The 18,482-nt window shown below is 46.5% G+C and overlaps 8 protein-coding genes across 8 annotated transcripts; 4 read left to right on the forward strand and 4 right to left on the reverse strand.

Annotated features, from left to right (window-relative positions):
- Positions 1–23: 23 nt before the first annotated feature.
- On the reverse strand, positions 24–1,120 carry N7495_002710 (sterol desaturase family protein; the record flags this gene model as incomplete). Its single annotated transcript, XM_057205379.1, has 2 exons — positions 24–557; positions 629–1,120. 2 exons carry the CDS (start codon positions 1,118–1,120, stop codon positions 24–26), a joined length of 1,026 nt encoding a protein of 341 aa, XP_057065986.1.
- A 619-nt stretch (positions 1,121–1,739) lies between these two features.
- On the reverse strand, positions 1,740–2,994 carry ksrA (3-dehydrosphinganine reductase; the record flags this gene model as incomplete). Its single annotated transcript, XM_057205380.1, has 3 exons — positions 1,740–2,600; positions 2,661–2,792; positions 2,848–2,994. 3 exons carry the CDS (start codon positions 2,992–2,994, stop codon positions 1,740–1,742), a joined length of 1,140 nt encoding a protein of 379 aa, XP_057065987.1.
- Positions 2,995–3,312: 318 nt separating this feature from the next.
- On the forward strand, positions 3,313–5,257 carry N7495_002712 (something about silencing 10 family protein; the record flags this gene model as incomplete). The annotated part of the gene is made up of 2 exons (XM_057205381.1): positions 3,313–3,490; positions 3,549–5,257. 2 exons carry the CDS (start codon positions 3,313–3,315, stop codon positions 5,255–5,257), a joined length of 1,887 nt encoding a protein of 628 aa, XP_057065988.1.
- Positions 5,258–6,384: 1,127 nt separating this feature from the next.
- Positions 6,385–10,072, reverse strand: N7495_002713 (MutS family protein MSH5; the record flags this gene model as incomplete). The annotated part of the gene is made up of 16 exons (XM_057205382.1): positions 6,385–6,489; positions 6,528–6,687; positions 6,751–6,789; positions 6,847–7,048; positions 7,107–7,366; positions 7,433–7,467; positions 7,519–7,690; positions 7,743–7,832; positions 7,884–7,980; positions 8,032–8,386; positions 8,459–8,494; positions 8,544–8,621; positions 8,671–9,070; positions 9,127–9,502; positions 9,559–9,654; positions 9,709–10,072. The coding sequence occupies 16 exons, from the start codon at positions 10,070–10,072 to the stop codon at positions 6,385–6,387; spliced, it is 2,865 nt and encodes a 954-aa protein (XP_057065989.1).
- Positions 10,073–11,028: 956 nt separating this feature from the next.
- On the reverse strand, positions 11,029–13,413 carry hsp78 (chaperone ATPase HSP78; the record flags this gene model as incomplete). Its single annotated transcript, XM_057205383.1, has 1 exon — positions 11,029–13,413. The coding sequence occupies one exon, from the start codon at positions 13,411–13,413 to the stop codon at positions 11,029–11,031; it is 2,385 nt and encodes a 794-aa protein (XP_057065990.1).
- Positions 13,414–13,683: 270 nt separating this feature from the next.
- N7495_002715 (translation elongation factor 1 subunit beta) lies at positions 13,684–14,720 on the forward strand (the record flags this gene model as incomplete). Its single annotated transcript, XM_057205384.1, has 4 exons — positions 13,684–13,723; positions 13,781–13,820; positions 14,061–14,434; positions 14,491–14,720. 4 exons carry the CDS (start codon positions 13,684–13,686, stop codon positions 14,718–14,720), a joined length of 684 nt encoding a protein of 227 aa, XP_057065991.1.
- A 658-nt stretch (positions 14,721–15,378) lies between these two features.
- Positions 15,379–15,920, forward strand: N7495_002716 (membrane magnesium transporter family protein; the record flags this gene model as incomplete). The annotated part of the gene is made up of 3 exons (XM_057205385.1): positions 15,379–15,434; positions 15,498–15,738; positions 15,861–15,920. The coding sequence occupies 3 exons, from the start codon at positions 15,379–15,381 to the stop codon at positions 15,918–15,920; spliced, it is 357 nt and encodes a 118-aa protein (XP_057065992.1).
- Positions 15,921–17,622: 1,702 nt separating this feature from the next.
- Positions 17,623–18,165, forward strand: N7495_002717 (putative GPI anchored protein; the record flags this gene model as incomplete). Its single annotated transcript, XM_057205386.1, has 2 exons — positions 17,623–17,721; positions 17,776–18,165. The coding sequence occupies 2 exons, from the start codon at positions 17,623–17,625 to the stop codon at positions 18,163–18,165; spliced, it is 489 nt and encodes a 162-aa protein (XP_057065993.1).
- Between the last annotated feature and the right edge of the window lie 317 nt (positions 18,166–18,482).

The raw sequence follows: 18,482 nt of genomic DNA on the forward strand, positions 1-18,482 counted from the left end.
ACATCATCCTGATATACATTCATTCATCTCTTCTTAGCTGTGTTCCGCCGCAGTGTATCAGCCTTAATTTTGCGCTTATTTGCCTCGAATGCGTTCTGAATGCTCTCATCTATCATACGTTCCTGGAACCCAGCAATGAGATTATCCCCCATGCTATCTCCAATACTCGTTCCACAAAACCAATCTAGAATACCCCAGGGTCCGAAGTTGCCCTCGCCACGACTCAAGCAATGATAATCGATTCGTCGTGCAATTCCGCCCAAGAAGAAGGCTGTGGGCATGATCTTGTACCCGGAGTATGCGAAGGTCTCTTCGATGGAGATGATAGCCATGTACACCAGGTACGTAAGCATGTGGAAGCGGAAGAACAAGGCTGGAAAGTATGTAGGAATGAATGTGCCTATTAAATAGGTGACCGGGTGGTCGTAGTGAGCAGACAGAGGAAATGGACTCGAAATATCATGATACCACTTGTCATGCCATTTTGCGAGGTTAATGACTACGGGATATCTTTTGCGAGAATATAAGATGAAGCGGTGAATGGAGTAGGTCAAACACTATTGAAAAAGGCATAAGTTAGTATACTTCATAGCTTGAAGGGTATTTCAGCGCAGCTTAGGATTCTTACCTCTCGTAAACATAGCCCATAGAACATCTGTTTGAGAATATCCCAAGGCATAGGGACCTTTATAGAGACCCTGATCGCACTGCGCACGCCGAGAACGCTGACGAAGAACCACTCAACGCATAGCTGCAGAGTAATACCTATACCTAGATTCAACAATGCCCATCCAGGAATCTTGAAATCTCCAAGAAACTCCATCCATCCCGTTTTTCCCTTTCGCTTGGAAGCTGGTAGAGAAATCTCGCCACTCGCTTTGATAACTATCGATGCGGATGGTGTGAGGAGGTCGAATAAATAGAAGAGGAATGAGGGCACCCAGTAGAATAACAGCCGTACTGCTATTGTGCCGAACATCTCGACTCGGAGTGCCGAGTGTGAGAGCACCAGCGTCATCCATGTCATATAGAAGAACATGGCATTGAGGGTGGTTGTATAGGATGTGAAGGCGGGGAGAAGGAAAACGGTCATGAGGGGGAGGGACAAGAGGGCACCCATGATGGCGAGGTATATCGAGTTACGTTCCAATTTGTAATATGAAGATGTTTTTTGTAATTCGGTGGTGAATCTGTCCTCGGCGACTCTTTATGAGATATCAACGGACTCAAATAGACAAAGAAGAAGTGGTTGTCGTTGTTGCGATAACTGCGCTTCAGAGGTTCTTTGCGCATGCGTGTGGAACTCGTGTGGCTTTGATGCTGTTTTAGCAACAAAGAGGAGTAGAGAAAGAGGAGTAGGGCTCATCTGAATTTTCCTATGGATCAGAGTATTCATCTCCTTTGTCCATGCCTTCGATCCTGTCAAGGTGGGGGAATTTGTAAGAATTGAAAGAAAATAGAGTGGCTGGACTCAGGCTTAGCGTCTACGTCATTTCCGCCCGCATTCCTCAGGTCTGAAGTAGTTGCAAGTGGGGATTGATTATAAGAACAATTTACAGAAAATAGAATGTTTAAACAAAGACAATGTAATTGATGGTCTAAAGATATGTACTAATGTAAGTCCGACTGAGGCCGGCTAACGAGCGTTCAAGAACCGATCAGGCAAAACGAATGACAAGCCACCGGACAACATGGAGGGTATAATACAAAGAAAGAAAAAATAAATGAGGAGGAATGAATTAATTGTCATCGTCGACGGTCTCATCAGCATCTGCGCACATTTGCTGAGGCAGACCGTTTGTCTTGCCCCAGTTGAATGCCTTGCTTCGAAGGTCCGGGATGACCTGGAGGAACACTAAATTGCTCAGCCAGCTCATGAGGGTATCTCCAAGGATGCTATTGCGAGGGCTGGGACCAAGAGCAGTTCCCTTCATGACGTTTCCGACAAACATGGTGGTAATCAAGTACTCGCCGCGTTCCAGAGCGTTGATGGCACACTGTGCGACCTCCTCAGGGGTTTGGGGTTTGTCGGACTCTTCGAGAGTCTTGGTCAGCTCAGGTTTGATTTTTTGCTCGTTGTCAAATCCAGGGCTGAGAATCCCCATTGGGAAGACGGTGTGGATCTTGACATCGGCGGCTGGAGCTGTGTTGCGGTGTCGTTGGGTGTAGGCTCCATTATACATCTCAATCTCCTGGCTGAGAGTATCGGACAAGGAGCGAATGGCAGCCTTGGCGGGAGAGTAAGGCCCGTATCCAGCGATGGGAACAAATGCAAGGGTAGAGCAAGTGAAGATGAGGTGTCGGCGTGCATTTCTCATTTGGCCACTGGGAGGAATAGGAGACAGCCAGTTGCGAAGAGTGGCATGAGCCATATTGGCTGCAGTCCAGTAGACGGTGTCCATCTGCTGTCGCTGAACCTCGATCGGCACATCAATGAAGAAGCCGGGGTGGCAGAATCCCGCACAGCACCAGACAACATCAGGAGCAGAGCCGTCATTCCAGGCGGTAACTTCGGCGATGACTCGGTCACACTCAGTAGCATCAGTGAGGTCGGCACAGATATACAGGAAGCGCTGCTTGAGAGTATTCAACGCCTTGGCCTAGAGACAGATGTCAGTGGAAGTGACTAAAGACGAAAGAGGTGCCAGGGGAATGCAAACCCGAAGCTCTTCAACAGTTGCCTGAAGCTTGGAAGCAGTACGTGCAACAACAACGACGTGGGCACCTTTTCCGGCAAGTTGGCCGGCGACAGCTCGGCCCATACCATCAGAACCACCAGTGATGATCACGGTCTGAACGAAGAAGTCAGCACAAATCAAGGAGAAGAGGGATATATTTGCAGCTTACACGGCCTTCGACTTGAAACTCGTTCTTACGAGTGAATCCGAACATCTTGACGAGTGTGTAGGTAATGAGAGTACAGATAAGTACAGATATTCCAATGAATGGGTTGGAGATATGATATGAGGATGTAAAGAGTGGTAAGAGAGGCATGAGGAAGAGAGAAAGAAAGGAGAGAAAAAGAATAGGAAAAAGGGGGCTTTGGCTGCTCTATTGCTGCTTCTGATGTTTTTCTGAATAGGGTAGGAACGATGCCGGTTTGGACTGGACCTTGATGAAACGAGATGGAACGGAATTACAATACTCTTTGGCGCTGGATTTGTAATTTAACCGTAATATCATTCTATAACTGCAAATTGTACAAACATCCATCTTAAGACTAGTGTGGTACGGGCGGTGAAAGCCGCTCCAAAAAATTATTTTGTCGCAAGTGAAGACCACCGTCAAGCAGTCAGATCTCACACATCGAACATGGGCAAAAAAAGAAAGGCTGGCGGTCGCCCAGCAAAGAACGAGGCCCCCGCACGCACTAAGTTCAATGTTGAGGAACGCTTCGACGACTCCGAAGATGAGTTCCAAACTGGCCGCGACCAGATTCTGCTGGAAGAAGCTCCAGATGCCAAGCGGCGACGAAAAGTGGCCGAGGATGGTATGTTAAATCCTTTTACATTTGGATTAAAGATATTGTAGTTAATTCGTTGTCACAGAGGACATGTTCCAGCCCTCGGATGAGGAAATACTAGGGTACGAATCTGTTGACGAGGATGAGGACGACGAAGAGGATGACGACGAGGAGATAATGGGTCGGAAGAACCAAGATGCAGATTCCGATGAAGAAGAGGAGGGAATTGCAGCCTGGGGTTCTTCCAAAAAAGACCTCTACAATGCCGATCAGATTGAGACCGAAGTCGATGCCTTGGAGGAAGAGCAAGAGGCCAAGAGATTGCAGCAGAAGCAATTGCAGGCCATGGATGAGGCTGACTTTGGGTTCGACGAATCTGAGTGGATCGAATCTGGTAAGGCTGAGGACAAGGCCGAAGACACCGGCGTGGTGACCGAAGTGCTCCCTCAAGTGGAAATCACCGACGACATGCCTACCGACGAAAAGTTCAGGATTATTGAATCTAGATACCCCGAGTTCGATCCTTTGTCTAAGGATTTTATCGCTCTACAAACTGTTTACCAGAAACTCCAAAAGGCAGCAAAGGCCGCCAAAGCAACAGACGAGACGGAAGATGAACCACAGCCAGCTCCTGTGGCTGTTGTCAAAATGCGGGCCTTATCGACATACCTGGGTGCTATCAGCTTGTACTTTATGCTTCTCGCTTCATCTTCCGATGGAACCAACGATCATACCGCAATGTCACCTGCCGAGCTCCGACAACACCCCGTGATGAGTTCTCTTGTTAAATATAGAAAGCTCTGGGAGAAGGTCAAAGATCTCGAGACTCCCGAAGTATCTCAAGTTGTTCAAGAGTCCCCACTGGCCAAGCCAGCTGCGAAGACAGAATCCACCAAAGACAAGAAGCAACCGAAGACCAAGGAATCGCAGCCTCAGAAAAAGCTCACTAAGGCCGAAAAGAAAGCTGCAGCCGCACAAGCTGAGGCTCAAGCCCATCTTGCTGAGCGTTTGCGTGAAACAGAGGCTGGTCTGGCTGATCTAGATGGACTCGTTACAGAGCCTCTCCAGAAACGCAAGACCCAAAAGACCAAGTTATCTGCCAAGGATGATGACTCTGATTTCGGTGATGAAAACGCACTGACAGCACGTGAGATAGAGGAGAAGCAGAAGCAGAGACGTTCTCTCCGCTTCTACACCTCCCAGATTGCACAGAAGGCAAACAGACGACACACAGCCGGCCGAGATGCAGGTGGTGACGCTGATATTCCTCACCGTGAACGTCTAAGAGACCGTCAGAACCGCCTCAACGCTGAGGCAGAGCGCCGTGGTCGTCAACAGCCTGATATCGGTCAAGAGCTTGGCGGCGACAGTGATGACGACGACCGTCGCGTTGCCAGAGAATTGCGCGGTGGTAATAAGGACGGCACAGATGATGACAAGTACTACGATATGGTCGCCGCGCGGTCTAAGCAACGCAAGGATGAAAAGAAGTCTCGCGCAGATGCATACGCTGAAGCGGCCAAAGAGGGTGGTCAAGTTCATATGCAGGCCGAGATTGGGCCGGATGGCAAACGTGCAATCACCTATCAGATCGAGAAGAACAAGGGTCTCATGGCGAAGCGGAACAAGGATGCGCGCAACCCTCGTGTCAAGAAGCGCAAGAAGTACGAAGAGAAGAAGAAGAAGCTTGGCAGCATTCGCCAAATCTATAAAGGAGGTGAGGCTCGTGGAGGCTACGGGGGTGAGCTTACTGGTATTAAAAAGAATCTGGTCAAGAGTGTCAAGCTCGGCTAGTGTTGTTGGAAAATTTCATGATGTTTCAGTGTTTTCTAAGGCGTCTTACTCCTGCGGGTCATGGCAGATACAGGCATTTGATGTGTATATAGAACCAATTTCACCTTTTCAAGCTCAACTTGGTCTCTGTGAAAAATTAATCATTACCTCATCCGATATCCATAGCTACTGTCTACGCTCCTGGGTTAACGTGATGTAATGTTCTTCCTGTAGCCATAGTCCAACTTTTTTCAAATCGCCGAGAGTCCGCGACTATGATTGTTGCAAATAATTTCACTCGGGTTAGGACGATTCGTAGATGGCTTCAATGATATCTTCATTTGGTTAGTCGCTACGCACAGCGTCCTAGTATATTCGAATCTATGGACATGGGCCCGGGGCGTACCTCATTAATCATCTGCACGTTCACCATATCCTACCTAGGCCTTAATATTATAAACGGCTGATTACATCCTCGATCGACTTCTTTCATGAAACGAACTCAAGGGCCTGATTTTACGTATCCGAATTTTTCGAGGAACACAGAATTAGACACTGTATCACTGGTGATGCTATTACTGCAGCTATCGGTTAGCCATTGTTTATTTGCGACTTTTATGATGTGGTCGCAGACGACCAGCTTAGGATGCTTTGAATATTGTTCAAGAAATCCTCAGCTAGGAGTCCAGTTTTTCTCCTAGAGCCGTGAAGTCTATATAGGCAGGCTATGATCAATCTAGACTGGCCAGGATACAGACTGTTGATGCCTCAATTTCCATTCGCCGCTAAGGCTATGAGTGAAGCTTTTGGCACATGGATCTCTCAGAATCGAATTTATCGACAGACAAATTCTTACATCCTAGTAACTAGGCACCCTGTGTCGATTTTGAACAAGGTTATTCTGTCCATTAATTTGGATGTTAAGTGACCATGGGCTAATCCAAGTTATATCTTTATCTCATCTTAACTTCTTAGCTCCAATTTATGACTGTCGGGATGAATAGAGACAATGATATGATAGCGCTAACAGTAGGGTATAATAGTTCAGCATGCGCCATGGATCAATACATGTTAGCCTCAGACGAACTATAGGCCTTAGAAAATAAAAAAAGCGCTCATATAAGTTCAAGTAAAGCTTCTACCCGTCCTCACTCTGCTTGTTTCAACAAGTCTTCGAGGACTGCCTTCGCGGCAAGCATTGGGCCCTCACGATCCGAGAAATCCGTCTTGAGGAACGCTCTGGCAAGTTTGTCCTAAACATAACCCAGTAAGCTATGTGAATGAAAAGCACTTGTTCTTGTGTAATCCTTACCGCCGTCTGCAGTGTCTTCATCTCTTCAGCGGATAGGATGGCACATGCTGCAATTAGATTCTCGCCTCGGGCTGCAAGTGATGCAATTTCGTTTGCGCGGGCAACTATGGATGCTTCAATACCGTTGATGGCAGCACATCTACAAATATATTTTGTCATAAGCCTTGGCTTTTCTCAATATCAAAAGCGAGTTGAGTCATACATAGTACCGAAACTCTTGCTGCTGCGACCTGGGCGAAGGCTGTTTACTTGTTAGCGTTATGGTTTCAAAGAAGCAGAGCTTGGAGTTCAGTCATACTTGTAAAGATAAATAACTTGGTCCTCCAACTCCTGGGACTCTGGGCAAACTTTGACCTCCATATGGCCCAGTTGCAACCTTGGCCGCAGTGCAAGAAATCCATTCTCGAAGATTTCATGGAAATGTGTGGCAGCAATAACCTTCGGGGCATCTTCGAGATTCAATAGATAGTTCAGTATTCCGCATGCAAGTCCAATGCCATCTTATAAGCTCGTTAGTATCGGAAATGTTGGTGTAAATGGAGAAAAGGCATTACGAACCACCTTCGTTTGTTCCCTTACCAAACTCATCGATAAGGATCAGAGTTCGACCAGTGACTTGCTTCAGGCAAAGTGAAATTTGTTGCAGATCATTCATGAAAGTACTTTGGATCTGTATACAATCAGTTTCTTGACGGATTGCGTGACTCGTGACAGTTTCCTCACGGGGCGTTGATACCTTTGAGACACTCTCCTGAGTATGTATCTTTGTCAAGATCTTGTCGGTGATACCCAGCTCTGCGCTGTCTGCAGGGACGAAGCTGTAAATATGTGAGAATTGGCAAATTACCATAGCCTCTAACCTATTTGATAAATATTGAACATACCTTCCAATTTGTGCCAGGTAAACAATGAGAGCAACCTAAATCAAATTAGCTCAGCGAAGTATATTGATCCGAAGGGACAAACTCACTTGCTTCATGTAGACACTCTTACCGGAGTAGTTCGGTCCAGTCAGAACCAACATGCTCGGATTTTGGCTAGCCTGTGCACTAGAAGTGATGATCTCTGGGTTGTTAATTCCTCCTACAAGCAGCGTATCATTTGGAACGTATGATGGGACAGTCAGTCCCTGTATCATGTGACTGGCAAATCTTAGAATAACCAGGACGATGGGTCTAAGAATTGATTTCTTACCGACCACCCTTGATCCTGACAACATTTTCTGTTACCATCCGCGGCCGAACCAGTTTGTAACAGATTGCTGCTTGTGTGAGGGCGAGGAGACTGCAAATACAGTTAGTTTCGGGACTCAAGTTGTGTGGTGTATCCACAAACCTATCCAGTTCTCCGCATATATCAGATGTCTCCACAAGCAAGTTTTCGTACTGAAGTACTTTCTGGGCCAAGTCGTATACAATCTCGATTTCCTTCTCTAAGGAATCATTAATAGGAAGGACAGTCTTTAGTATGAGAGCACACCTACCACATATTAGCCCATAGATATCTCCAAGCTTCCCATCCAGCTCCTTCATTCGGAAATCCTTGAAGTATGCCCTTGTCTCCGTAATGAAAACTAGATCCCAGTCGTCACTCGAGCCAGAATATGTAGCTTCACCTCTCTCATTGAGTGGAATGGCGATGTTGAACCCGAGCTGAGGGAAATAGATCACATTCACATCAATGTCCAGGTTATCTGGAATTGTGCTGGCAATATCAATTGCCACATGCTTGAGGAGACTGTTCAAGCCATCGTACAAATCTTTCATCCGATCAAGATCTCGATCGCGGCCTTGCTTGACAGCGGTTCTGCCTTGCTCTTCTGAGTTGTCGATATCGACCTATTCAAGTTAGCACCTATCATTTAAGCAACCTCTGATTCTGCTTGCTATTTCTTGAATCATCTGACCCACTCTGTGAAGCTGTGCTGCTTCAAAGACTCGGATTGCCTTTTTTGGTTAGTTACTCGACCGTGGAACAATAATTTCAGGAACACACCTTTGGCACGATAGATAATGTGTTTGCACCTGATATTCGCTGCAAAGTATCATGGATATCAATGGAGTAAAATGCAAACTGATTTATCAGCCAGGAAGTTAATATACGAGATCGGTGGAAGACATACTGCCAACAGTCTTGCCCAAACAGTAGTTTTGAAGCCAGTGATCTTTGCACTTCCTGTGTTGATGCCTTTTTGTAGATTGATCATGACTGGACGCAGGTTCATGATATGTTTCAGGCTCTTCATCAACTTATCTAGGGCATCTGAGTTTTCAGGTCGCGAAAATACGCTGACGAAGTCATGGCGTTGTCGAATAGTTTCGATGTTTAGGCTTGGGCGCAGAAACATCTGCTTGAGTTTGGTTCTACCATGTGGGGTATGAGAGAAGCGACGGAAGAGACCAAATATGGAAAGGCCTTCTTTACCAGAAGATGACTTGGTGCCTAGACCTTGGTTAAACATGTTCGGATGAGACTCAGACTGAATGATCTGAAGTGACGAGAAGGTGTCTCTACCTATCCACCTTGTTTGTTTCACGATTTAGCGGAGATTCGATGCTATTGGCGAAGGGAGACTCACATGGTATCTTGCAAACTGAACATCTCCAGCGAGCGAACCCTACAAGCACTGATCTCTGTGGGCCCCGAAGTCAATATTTTTGATCTTCGTTTCTGCAAATGTGTAAGAACAGCCCCTACACAGCCAATTGTCACCGGATTCTCCATATCAATGGCACTGGATAGGTGCAAGAGTCTTCCTTCATGAAGTGAAAAGCCCAAGTCCTCAGGGTTGACCTCCTCAGGACCGGTAAGGCCACTCTGAGGGACAAAGAAGCGAATGCGACTTTCGTAAGATGTTGATAAATCCAGAGCAACCAGCTTATTTTCTGCATTCGAGTGGCTGAACTCTTGCGTAGGGCGAACATCTATCTGGTAAGGTAGATATGATGATGAATCTATTGCTCGACGAATTAGTTTGCAAAATTCTAGGAGACAGGGGCTTTAGAAGTACCCGTCTCTTGGGCTAGGTTTTGGCCCTGGCTAGGAATACTGAGAATCTCCACTCGAGGGGGCGTCAGTATCACGGTCGGTTTGATCTGGATAAGAACTAGCACAAATTGTTAGGCAACCGGAGAATATGCACCAGTCAAAATAGACATACGAGTATTGATGACTTCCATGCCTCCTGATCGACTGTCGCCCAACAAGTACATCCTTTCTTCCTCGACGGAATAGTAGGCACATCCTACGGTGCCACCGTCTTTCATGTCAATGGCAGCAATGATATGACCGGAGTCATCATCAGTGGTTTGCTCAGAGTCGGCAGCTTCTACAGGAGTCTGTGTTTGACATGGAGTTCTCGCCTGGTCAGGGAACATCGAGGGTTGGGGAGGGCCTTCAAGGATAGTGGATGCATGACTTGACCACTGGACATTGCCGCCAGTGTTCGATCTGAAGGTACGGGATGTGATTAAAGGTGGAGCTATGGCTCCTGGTGGCTGTTTTCTTTTTTGAGAGGAATTCATTTTCAAAATCTAGCAAAGAATGAGGGCGATGACTTATTGAGGTTGGTGCCTACTTGGTAAATAAGACCGTAATTCTGGTGTTAAATACCTCACAATACCTGGGACCGTTATATATTTAGTGACGTCTAATAATTCCTTGCACTAGGAAAAGGACATAAGGCATCCATGGATGACGTTACTCATCACAACAAAGCGTGCGATGAATTCAAAATTCTAAAGTATTATATCTGCGGTGAGATCTCTTCTTCTCCTGTAGCCAAAGGCTATCAAGCAATGAAAAGAAGAGCCATTGGAAGATGGATGTGTACGCATGACAACATAGGATCCATAGCTGCATCGTGAACAAAGACGCGAGTTTTATCATGATACAATTCGAAAGCCTCAAATCTGCAACCTCTCTTCTCTACCGGCGACCACAAGGGTCAAATTAAGCAATGAAAAAAGTATGAGTGATGGAATCACAATTTTGGGTAAAAAACTTCCCTAGCCACGAGAGCCAGGAGCAGTCAGGTTAATGGTTTTCAACCAGCAAAAACATGATCTCAGACTCCTCCTCACTGATATACGTAATACCCATGCACTAGGATGGTGAAAAATGGTTGAAAAAGAAAGAAAAAGTATATATTATGACCTAGAGAAGGCAGTTATGTTAGTTTACTAACTAAATAGCGCTCTAGTGATAACTAAACATGTCACGGGATCGAGAAGGCAGTAAACGTGGAATCAATGATGCCCATGTTGCCTCGACCTTGGGAAACTTCTAGGGCTTGGAACTTCCAAAGTTTGAACAGGAGAAAAGTGAGGAGAATTGATTGAATTTTTGTACATTAGATGGGAATATACTATAAACACAGGACATAAGATAGGCACACAAATGCCAATGCAATACCAGCATTTTGAAAAGCACAACCAAAACACCACCATGAATGCGCTGAAAATCAGAATTTAATAAGCATTTATGCCCTTTGCTCAACTCCTTCTGCAGAAACCAATATGGCAGACTTGTCTTCATTGAGGGACACATTGGCAGTTTGACCAGACGTAATTTCTCCGCGGATGATTTTGTCGGCCAGCTTGTTTCCAATCTGCTTGGCAATAAGCCGGTTGAGAGGACGAGCACCAAACTTAGGGTTGTAGCCTTGATCACAAAGCCAATCCTTGACCTCATCATCTATCTGCAAGATCATTCGGCGGCTATCTAGACGTTTTTGAAGTTCCTTGATTCGGATATCAACAATGTCTCGCAAAGCGGATTTAGAGAGACGTTTGAAGATGATGAATTCATCGAGACGGTTGAGGAATTCAGGAGGATAGGCATTCCCAACAACATCCAAAACGGCCTTCTTGATATCTTCTGGGACCTCAGCGCCATCAGCGTCCTTGTAGGGGTGCAAAGGATCGGCACCGACCAGGATCTCAGCACCAAGGTTGGAGGTAAGGACAATCAGGGTGTTTCTGAAATCAACCTTATGGCCTTGAGCATCTGTGAGGAAACCCTCATCAAGAACCTGTAGCAGCAAGGCCGAAATATCACGATGAGCTTTCTCGAACTCATCGAACAGCAGAACGGCATATGGTTTACGTCTCACAGCTTCGGTGAGCTGACCAGCATCATCATATCCAATGTAGCCGGCGGGGGAACCGATCAGACGACTGATGGTATGTTTCTCCTGGAATTCACTCATGTCAAATCGCACAACTGCAGACTCGGTGGAGAATAGGAACTCGGCCATCTTTTTGCATAACTCAGTCTTTCCGACACCGGTGGGCCCAAGGAACATGAATGAGGCTAGTGGGCGGTTTTCACCGCTGAGTCCAGCTCTCTGCATGCGAACTGCATTTGCTACAGCAGACAGAGCCTCATCTTGTCCCCGAACTGATTTACGTAGAGTGTCTTCCATATGGATCAACTTCTCAACATCACCAGCCATGAGTTTATTGACTGGAATGCCAGTGGTTCTAGATACCACATTACCAATGTCGTCGGCGGTAACAGAGTCATGAATGAGACTCTGGCTCTCTGAATCTTGCTCGCTCTCCTTGGGTAGCTTCGCCTCGAGCTCAGGAATCCTGGAGTATCGAAGCTCTCCAGCTTTGCCAAAGTTTCCTTCTCGTTGAGCTTCTTCGAGTTCGAACCGTGCGCGTTCCAAATCTTCTTTGGTGCGCTTGATGGCGTCGATTTCAGCTTTCTCTTTTTCCCAGACATTGGTCAATTCCTTTGCCTCCTCTTGCTTAACTTTCAAGTCTTCTTTCAGTTTGTCTCGCCGCTCGCGGCTGCTCACATCTGTCTCCTTTCGGAGGGACTCAAGCTCAATTTGAATGGTCGTGATATCGCGTTCCAATTCTCGGATTGCGTCGGGCTTGGATTCTTGTTGTAGACGGAGAGCAGAGGCAGCCTCATCCACAAGGTCGATTGCCTTATCAGGGAGGAATCGATCGGTGATGTAACGATTGCTATAAGTGGCGGCAGCAACTAGGGCTCCATCTGTAATACGAACACCGTGATGAACCTCATATTTATTCTTGATACCGCGTAGGATGGAGATCGTGGAGGCAACGGATGGTTCTTCGACAAGGATGGGCTGGAATCGTCGAGCGAGAGCAACATCCTTTTCAATTAGACGGTATTCGTTCAAAGTTGTAGCACCACAACATTGAAGCTCGCCACGAGAAAGGGCGGGCTTTAGTAGATTGCTAGCATCAATGCTACCCTCAGCCTTACCCAGTCCCAGTAAAGTATGAAGCTCATCAATAAATAGAATGACACCGCCGTGAGCGTCTTCAACCTCCTTCAACACGGACTTCAGACGTTCTTCAAAGTCACCACGAAACTTGGCGCCCGCAATCAGCGAACCTAAGTCCAGAGAGATCACGCGTTTGTTCTTGATACTCTCCGGGACATCGCCTTGCACAATACGTTGGGCAAGTCCTTCTAGTACCGCAGTCTTGCCGGTACCAGCTGCACCAATCAATACTGGATTGTTTTTGGTGCGACGGGATAGTACCTGGATAGTTCGGTGGATCTCGGCATCTCTTCCAATGACAGGATCCAGCTTGCCATCCTTCGCTTTCTTAGTCAGATCGACACCATATTGTTCTAGAGCGGACTTCTCTGGCTCTGCACTCATGTTCATGCGGTGAGTACCACCGGGGGGATGTGGTCGACCATTAGCATAGTGGCGCACGGAGGAAAGTGGTATAGTAGATCTGGCAGCGACGGCAAGTAGGTACGGATTTCTCGGAAGACGAGTAAAACGAGAGGTTATAGATAGTGATTTGTTTGAGGGAGTAGAAGCCCTCAGCAGCCGGCTACGTGCAGTAAGAGAGAGTCTAGATGCCATGATGATTTGGTGTCATGGTACAGAGACAGAGGTTTCCTTTTATATTCAATTCCGTAAGATCGCAGTGGCATCGCGACGCTTCTCGAAAGCTCCACCAGGAAGGCGATGAGTGGCCCGAAGCTCCACAGCAACTGGACCAAGCTCCGTCACCACTGGAGTCACGTGTTCTCGCCCAATTTAACGGGAAAAAAAAACCTTTTACCCCTCGGTCTGTGTTTTTTCTTCCCGTTTTTCCCCTTCCCACAAGAACAACCATTATAATATTTCACAATGGGTTTCACTGACTTCGTCTCTGATGCTGGCTTGGCTTGTAGGGACCCCCATGGCATTTTATCCTGATTTTGGACTTGGACTGACTTTGTCCCAGTGGCCAACAGCTACCTGGCCAGCCGCTCCTACATTATTGGGTAAGAAAACCTCTCCCCATCTTTGCCATCCATCCCCTGTCCCTTTTAATACGTTTTGTCTTTCAATCAACCTGCTTTTATGATGAGAAAAATTGGTCCGTGTTTAGGAGGCGGATTAAGACCCCGCTGTTTGACTACAAACCCAGCGAGCAATCGCATCTCTGATTCAAATTGCATCGTTATATATGCATTACTCACGACATGAGACTTATGAACATCTTTACTGACTGTTCGAATCAGATACTCCCCCAGCCAGGCTGATGTCGTGACCTTCAAGGCCTTCACTGCCGCTCCTGACGCTGCCAAGTACCCCCACGTTGCCCGTTGGTACAAGCACATCGCCTCTTACGAGAGCGAGTTCTCCACCCTTCCCGGTGACTCCTCTGCTGCATTCACTGCCTACGGCCCTGAGTCCACTGAGTTGCCCGTCAACCCCAAGGACAAGCCCGAGGAGTCTGAGGAGGAGGACCTCTTCGGCTCTGACTCCGAGGAGGAGGATGCCGCTGTTGTTGAGGAGCGCAACAAGCGTCTGGAGGAGTACAAGGCCAAGAAGGCTGCCAAGGGACCCAAGCCCGCTGCTAAGTCTCTTGTCACCCTCGAGGTTAAGCCCTGGGGTACGTGTCGATTCCATCGAATTCCATCATACTTCTTACTAACATTTACTCAATAGATGACGAGACCGATCTTGCCGAGATGGAGGCCAACGTCCGCGCTATTGAGCAGGATGGTCTTGTCTGGGGAGCTTCCAAGTTGGTTGCTGTTGGTTTCGGTATCAAGAAGCTCCAGATCAACCTGGTCGTCGAGGACGAGAAGGTGTCTACTGATGAGCTCCAGCAAAAGATTGAGGAGGATGAGGACCACGTCCAGTCCACTGACATTGCTGCCATGCAGAAGCTGTAAAGGAGATGCCAATTTACGAAGAAAATATGGCCTGATGAAGGAACTTTGATGTCTTAGGAACCCCTTGATTATGAACTTTAGAATCCGGCCTAATATCGGCTGGTCTGATGAAAAAAATTATAAATTTTCACGACCATTTAATTCTGTACTCTGATCTACCTACATTCCCGTACAGTAGTGAAACATGTACTTCGCCGTCTAGCCCTAAATCTTTCTCGACTTGTGGTATGGCGGGGTAGTACGCTGAATTCTGTGGTTATACGGGAACCCTTGTTGCCATTACTTAGAGATTATCATGGAAATCAAACAGTAACTGAAAGAATACTATTGGTGGATATGATCTAGTCAAGTTGCACATAAGGACTAGAACTAATAGACTCTGACTGGAAACCCATCAGACTCGTAGTTCAGATTTCTTTCAGTGTCGTGCTCTGCTTATATAAGCAATATCCGAAGCTGAGCTCAGTAAAGAAAGACCACAGTACTAGGTAAAGACCTAGCGACGCAGTATCTACTCCACATCTCCAAGATCCTCTTTTGTCGACATTAGCTTTCTTAAGCTGAAGCTATAGATAACTTCTAAACAACAAGACCAAAGACCATTTGCCCCCGTGATATTCAAACCACAACTCAACCCCGACCGACCACCTCATCCATAATGGGCTTCCTCGCGCGTCTAGTGACATTATTCGGCCTAGTATTACTCACCCACGCGTAGGTCTACAATAAAGTCAAAATCTCAATCTATCCTTGGAAGCTAACAAATCCCAATTGCAGAGGATATTCCGCCCACGAACACACCGTGCTCATCTCCGCCTCCGCTGTCACCGACATCCCGCAGGATATTATCATCGAGACACTGGTAGCTGTGCTCATAGTTTCAGTGGGATTAGTGCTGGGTGCAGAAAAGCTGAAGCCAGTCAGCTGGCGCGATTGGGCTGGTGAAATTGAGAAGGAGGGCGGCGCGCGGAATCCTTATATGCCTCTAGAGGAGCGATATGCGTTTTGGGATATTCGGGTAAGAGATTGTGTTTGTCACCGTTGATCTCCTCGCATTGTTTCCTGGCTTGTGCTAGTGACACTGCTTTGGGTCTTGGTAATAGCATTTCACTTGCGAGCTAGGCGCTGACTGAAAAACAGGCGAAGCGAAAGGAATTTGCCGATTGGATTCGGGCTGATGATGCACTTCTTAAGCAGTGATTGATCCGGCAGGCTACTAGTTTTGGGGAGGAATAGTTTCCAACAAAAAGAAAAGATTTTAGACAGTGGTTTCCAAAGGCTTGTATGATATGCATTATTGTGGGAGTGTGGATTGATCACTATTCAACAACCTTGAAACCTTCCAGCGCAGCTGCAATGCATTGGATACTGAATGCCAGTGGTGTACCTTTCATACGTTGACTTCACATCATGCAACATCGGCCTTCTCAACATCCTCGTAGTTTCTGTACCTCATCATCCATACTCTACTGCCGAGCTGCAGTATATTACGGGGCAATATTGCCGTTAATGCACATAACCATTCTGCACGCCACATTCCAAGGTTGCATTCCACTTTAAAATGTAAATGGCCAGGCTAGGCCAATATTCCCATTGGATCCAAAGTGCTAGGTATGTGTGTTCTATACGAAGTACGTGTGGCGTCGCATTAAGACCGTGGAATCGGATACTCCGTGTGAAACATATCCTCGGCAACGGAATACTCCGAGATCTGTATCGACCTGTGATTATAGCCATAACTACTCAATATTATGGAGTGTTCATACGCACGGACAATATATATTACCTTGATCATTTCCCCATACCTCTTTACGATATTGCCGTGGGGGCTGGATCAAGACCTACGAGAGGCAAAACAAGACCCACATATCACCCTAATGTGATCTTGGGACTGTTTCAAATTCGTAATAACAAAATTGTATTTATCTCTATCCTGTTCAAGATCTACGGAGTAAGGGACCTCGGGAGTATAGTAAAGTACCTGGGTACGCAATTCTATGGTCTACTTATCATTAGCCTTGCATGACTGTTTACTGATTATAACCAAAAATAGTTCCAAGGTTATGTCTGCTGACCTAGATATGGGGTAAGAGCGGATCCTCCTGTTTTAGACAGTCTTTTGGATTAAAGGCTAAGTACAGATATTCCTTGTCTCATCGATACACTAAGACTTGAACCGCCTGATGTCTCACCCTTGTAACGCCACTCACGTCGATGTATTTGTCGGAATAGCCACTTGTTGACATGTTCGAGCTTGGAGTCCAGTCTTCCACTGTTTTAGGGTCAGGATCTGTTTTATAATTCTGTTAATTGAACAATTATTTCAATTGATTTTACAGAGTTTCATTAAACCTGCCCAGGTGAGCGTTGATATTCATTCCAATGTTACTTCATAGATCTAATATGTAGTGGACCGCGGGAGTCTGCAGATATCATGAACCAGTCGAGCAGCCAGTCTCTGGAGTCAGAAATGAAAAACTGTAAACAGATTGATAGTGGGACCACGGGTGAATCATTCTAAACTCGTAAACATCTCATTTACTATTACTACGCACTTCTCAACCATACACACACAGCCCGCAAAGGATTACGTGCTTCTCATTGTATGACCCCAAAAGTAAACAAAAATAGGATGCAGATCTGGATGCTACCATCCCTTCATATGACTGGTCAGATTACCTGTTTCATTTCCATCCATTTGCTCCTTTCAGTACCAAGGACCGGCATTACGTTGCAAGTTATAATTATTGGGGTTTGCTGTATTCTAGTACTAATGTTCCCTCAATTCCATAAATAAGCAGGTCTCCCTGTTCTGCCTTCTCTCTTCAATTGAAAATCATATCGCATTACAACTTTAATCTCTTAAACATCCAACTACCTTCTCACCCAAAACACATTCAAGATGCGTTACTCTATCATCCTCGCTACCCTCTCAGCCTTTGCCATGAGCACTTCTGCTGCAGTTTCTGCCTCTGAAGCCGCTACCACCACTTTTGTAAGCGTCATCTCATATTAACTATATACTCTAGCAATCAAGCTAATCCAACGTCAATAGTCCAACCCTGCTGAGCAATATCTGACACAAACCAACTCCAACGGCGTCGTTACTGGTCAGCCTTCAGTGGTCACATCGCAAGAGGCTGCAGCGACTTCGCAAGAGGCTGCTGCGTCCATCCCTGCCGGTCTCTCATCGGCTGTTGTCACTCCCGCCACCAATACTCAAAGCACTAAGATCACTACTAAGGCGAAGACCGCTACGGACACTGAGATTACCACTACTGGGACAGATGCTACTGCTACTGCTACCGCTACCGCTACAGGTACTGATTCCACCGGAACTGCCTCTAGTGACTCTTCCACCTCCACCTCCACGGGTGTTGCAGCAGGCATGGCAACTGCCGCCCCGTTGCTTGCCGCTGGTGCTGCAATCATTGCTTTCCTGTAAAGCAGCCGTAAGGCATGAACGACTCACCTTTTCCTTACGGAGATAAAATACGTGATTTGATATCAGTATATGATCGAACCAGGGTCTGGCCATAAGGTTCATTGGATGTGGGTCCTAGTCTACATCTTTTCTGGGGCAGTTTCAGATCCACAGGACGAGGGATATGACGGTATTTGGTGTTTGTAACTTTGATTTGGGATAATTTAATAAGGGATTTTGGGATCACTCCCAGAGAGTGACGCTTTTGTTTCGTTTGAACAAGACAGCATACTGGCGGCGCTCTCCCATTTGTATTGTTTTTTTTCCTTCCTTTTTCA

This window comes from Penicillium taxi (genome assembly GCF_028828555.1).
Source record: "Penicillium taxi strain IBT 34144 chromosome Unknown utg000002l_segment0_segment0, whole genome shotgun sequence".
Classification (NCBI taxonomy): Eukaryota; Fungi; Ascomycota; class Eurotiomycetes; order Eurotiales; family Aspergillaceae; genus Penicillium; species Penicillium taxi.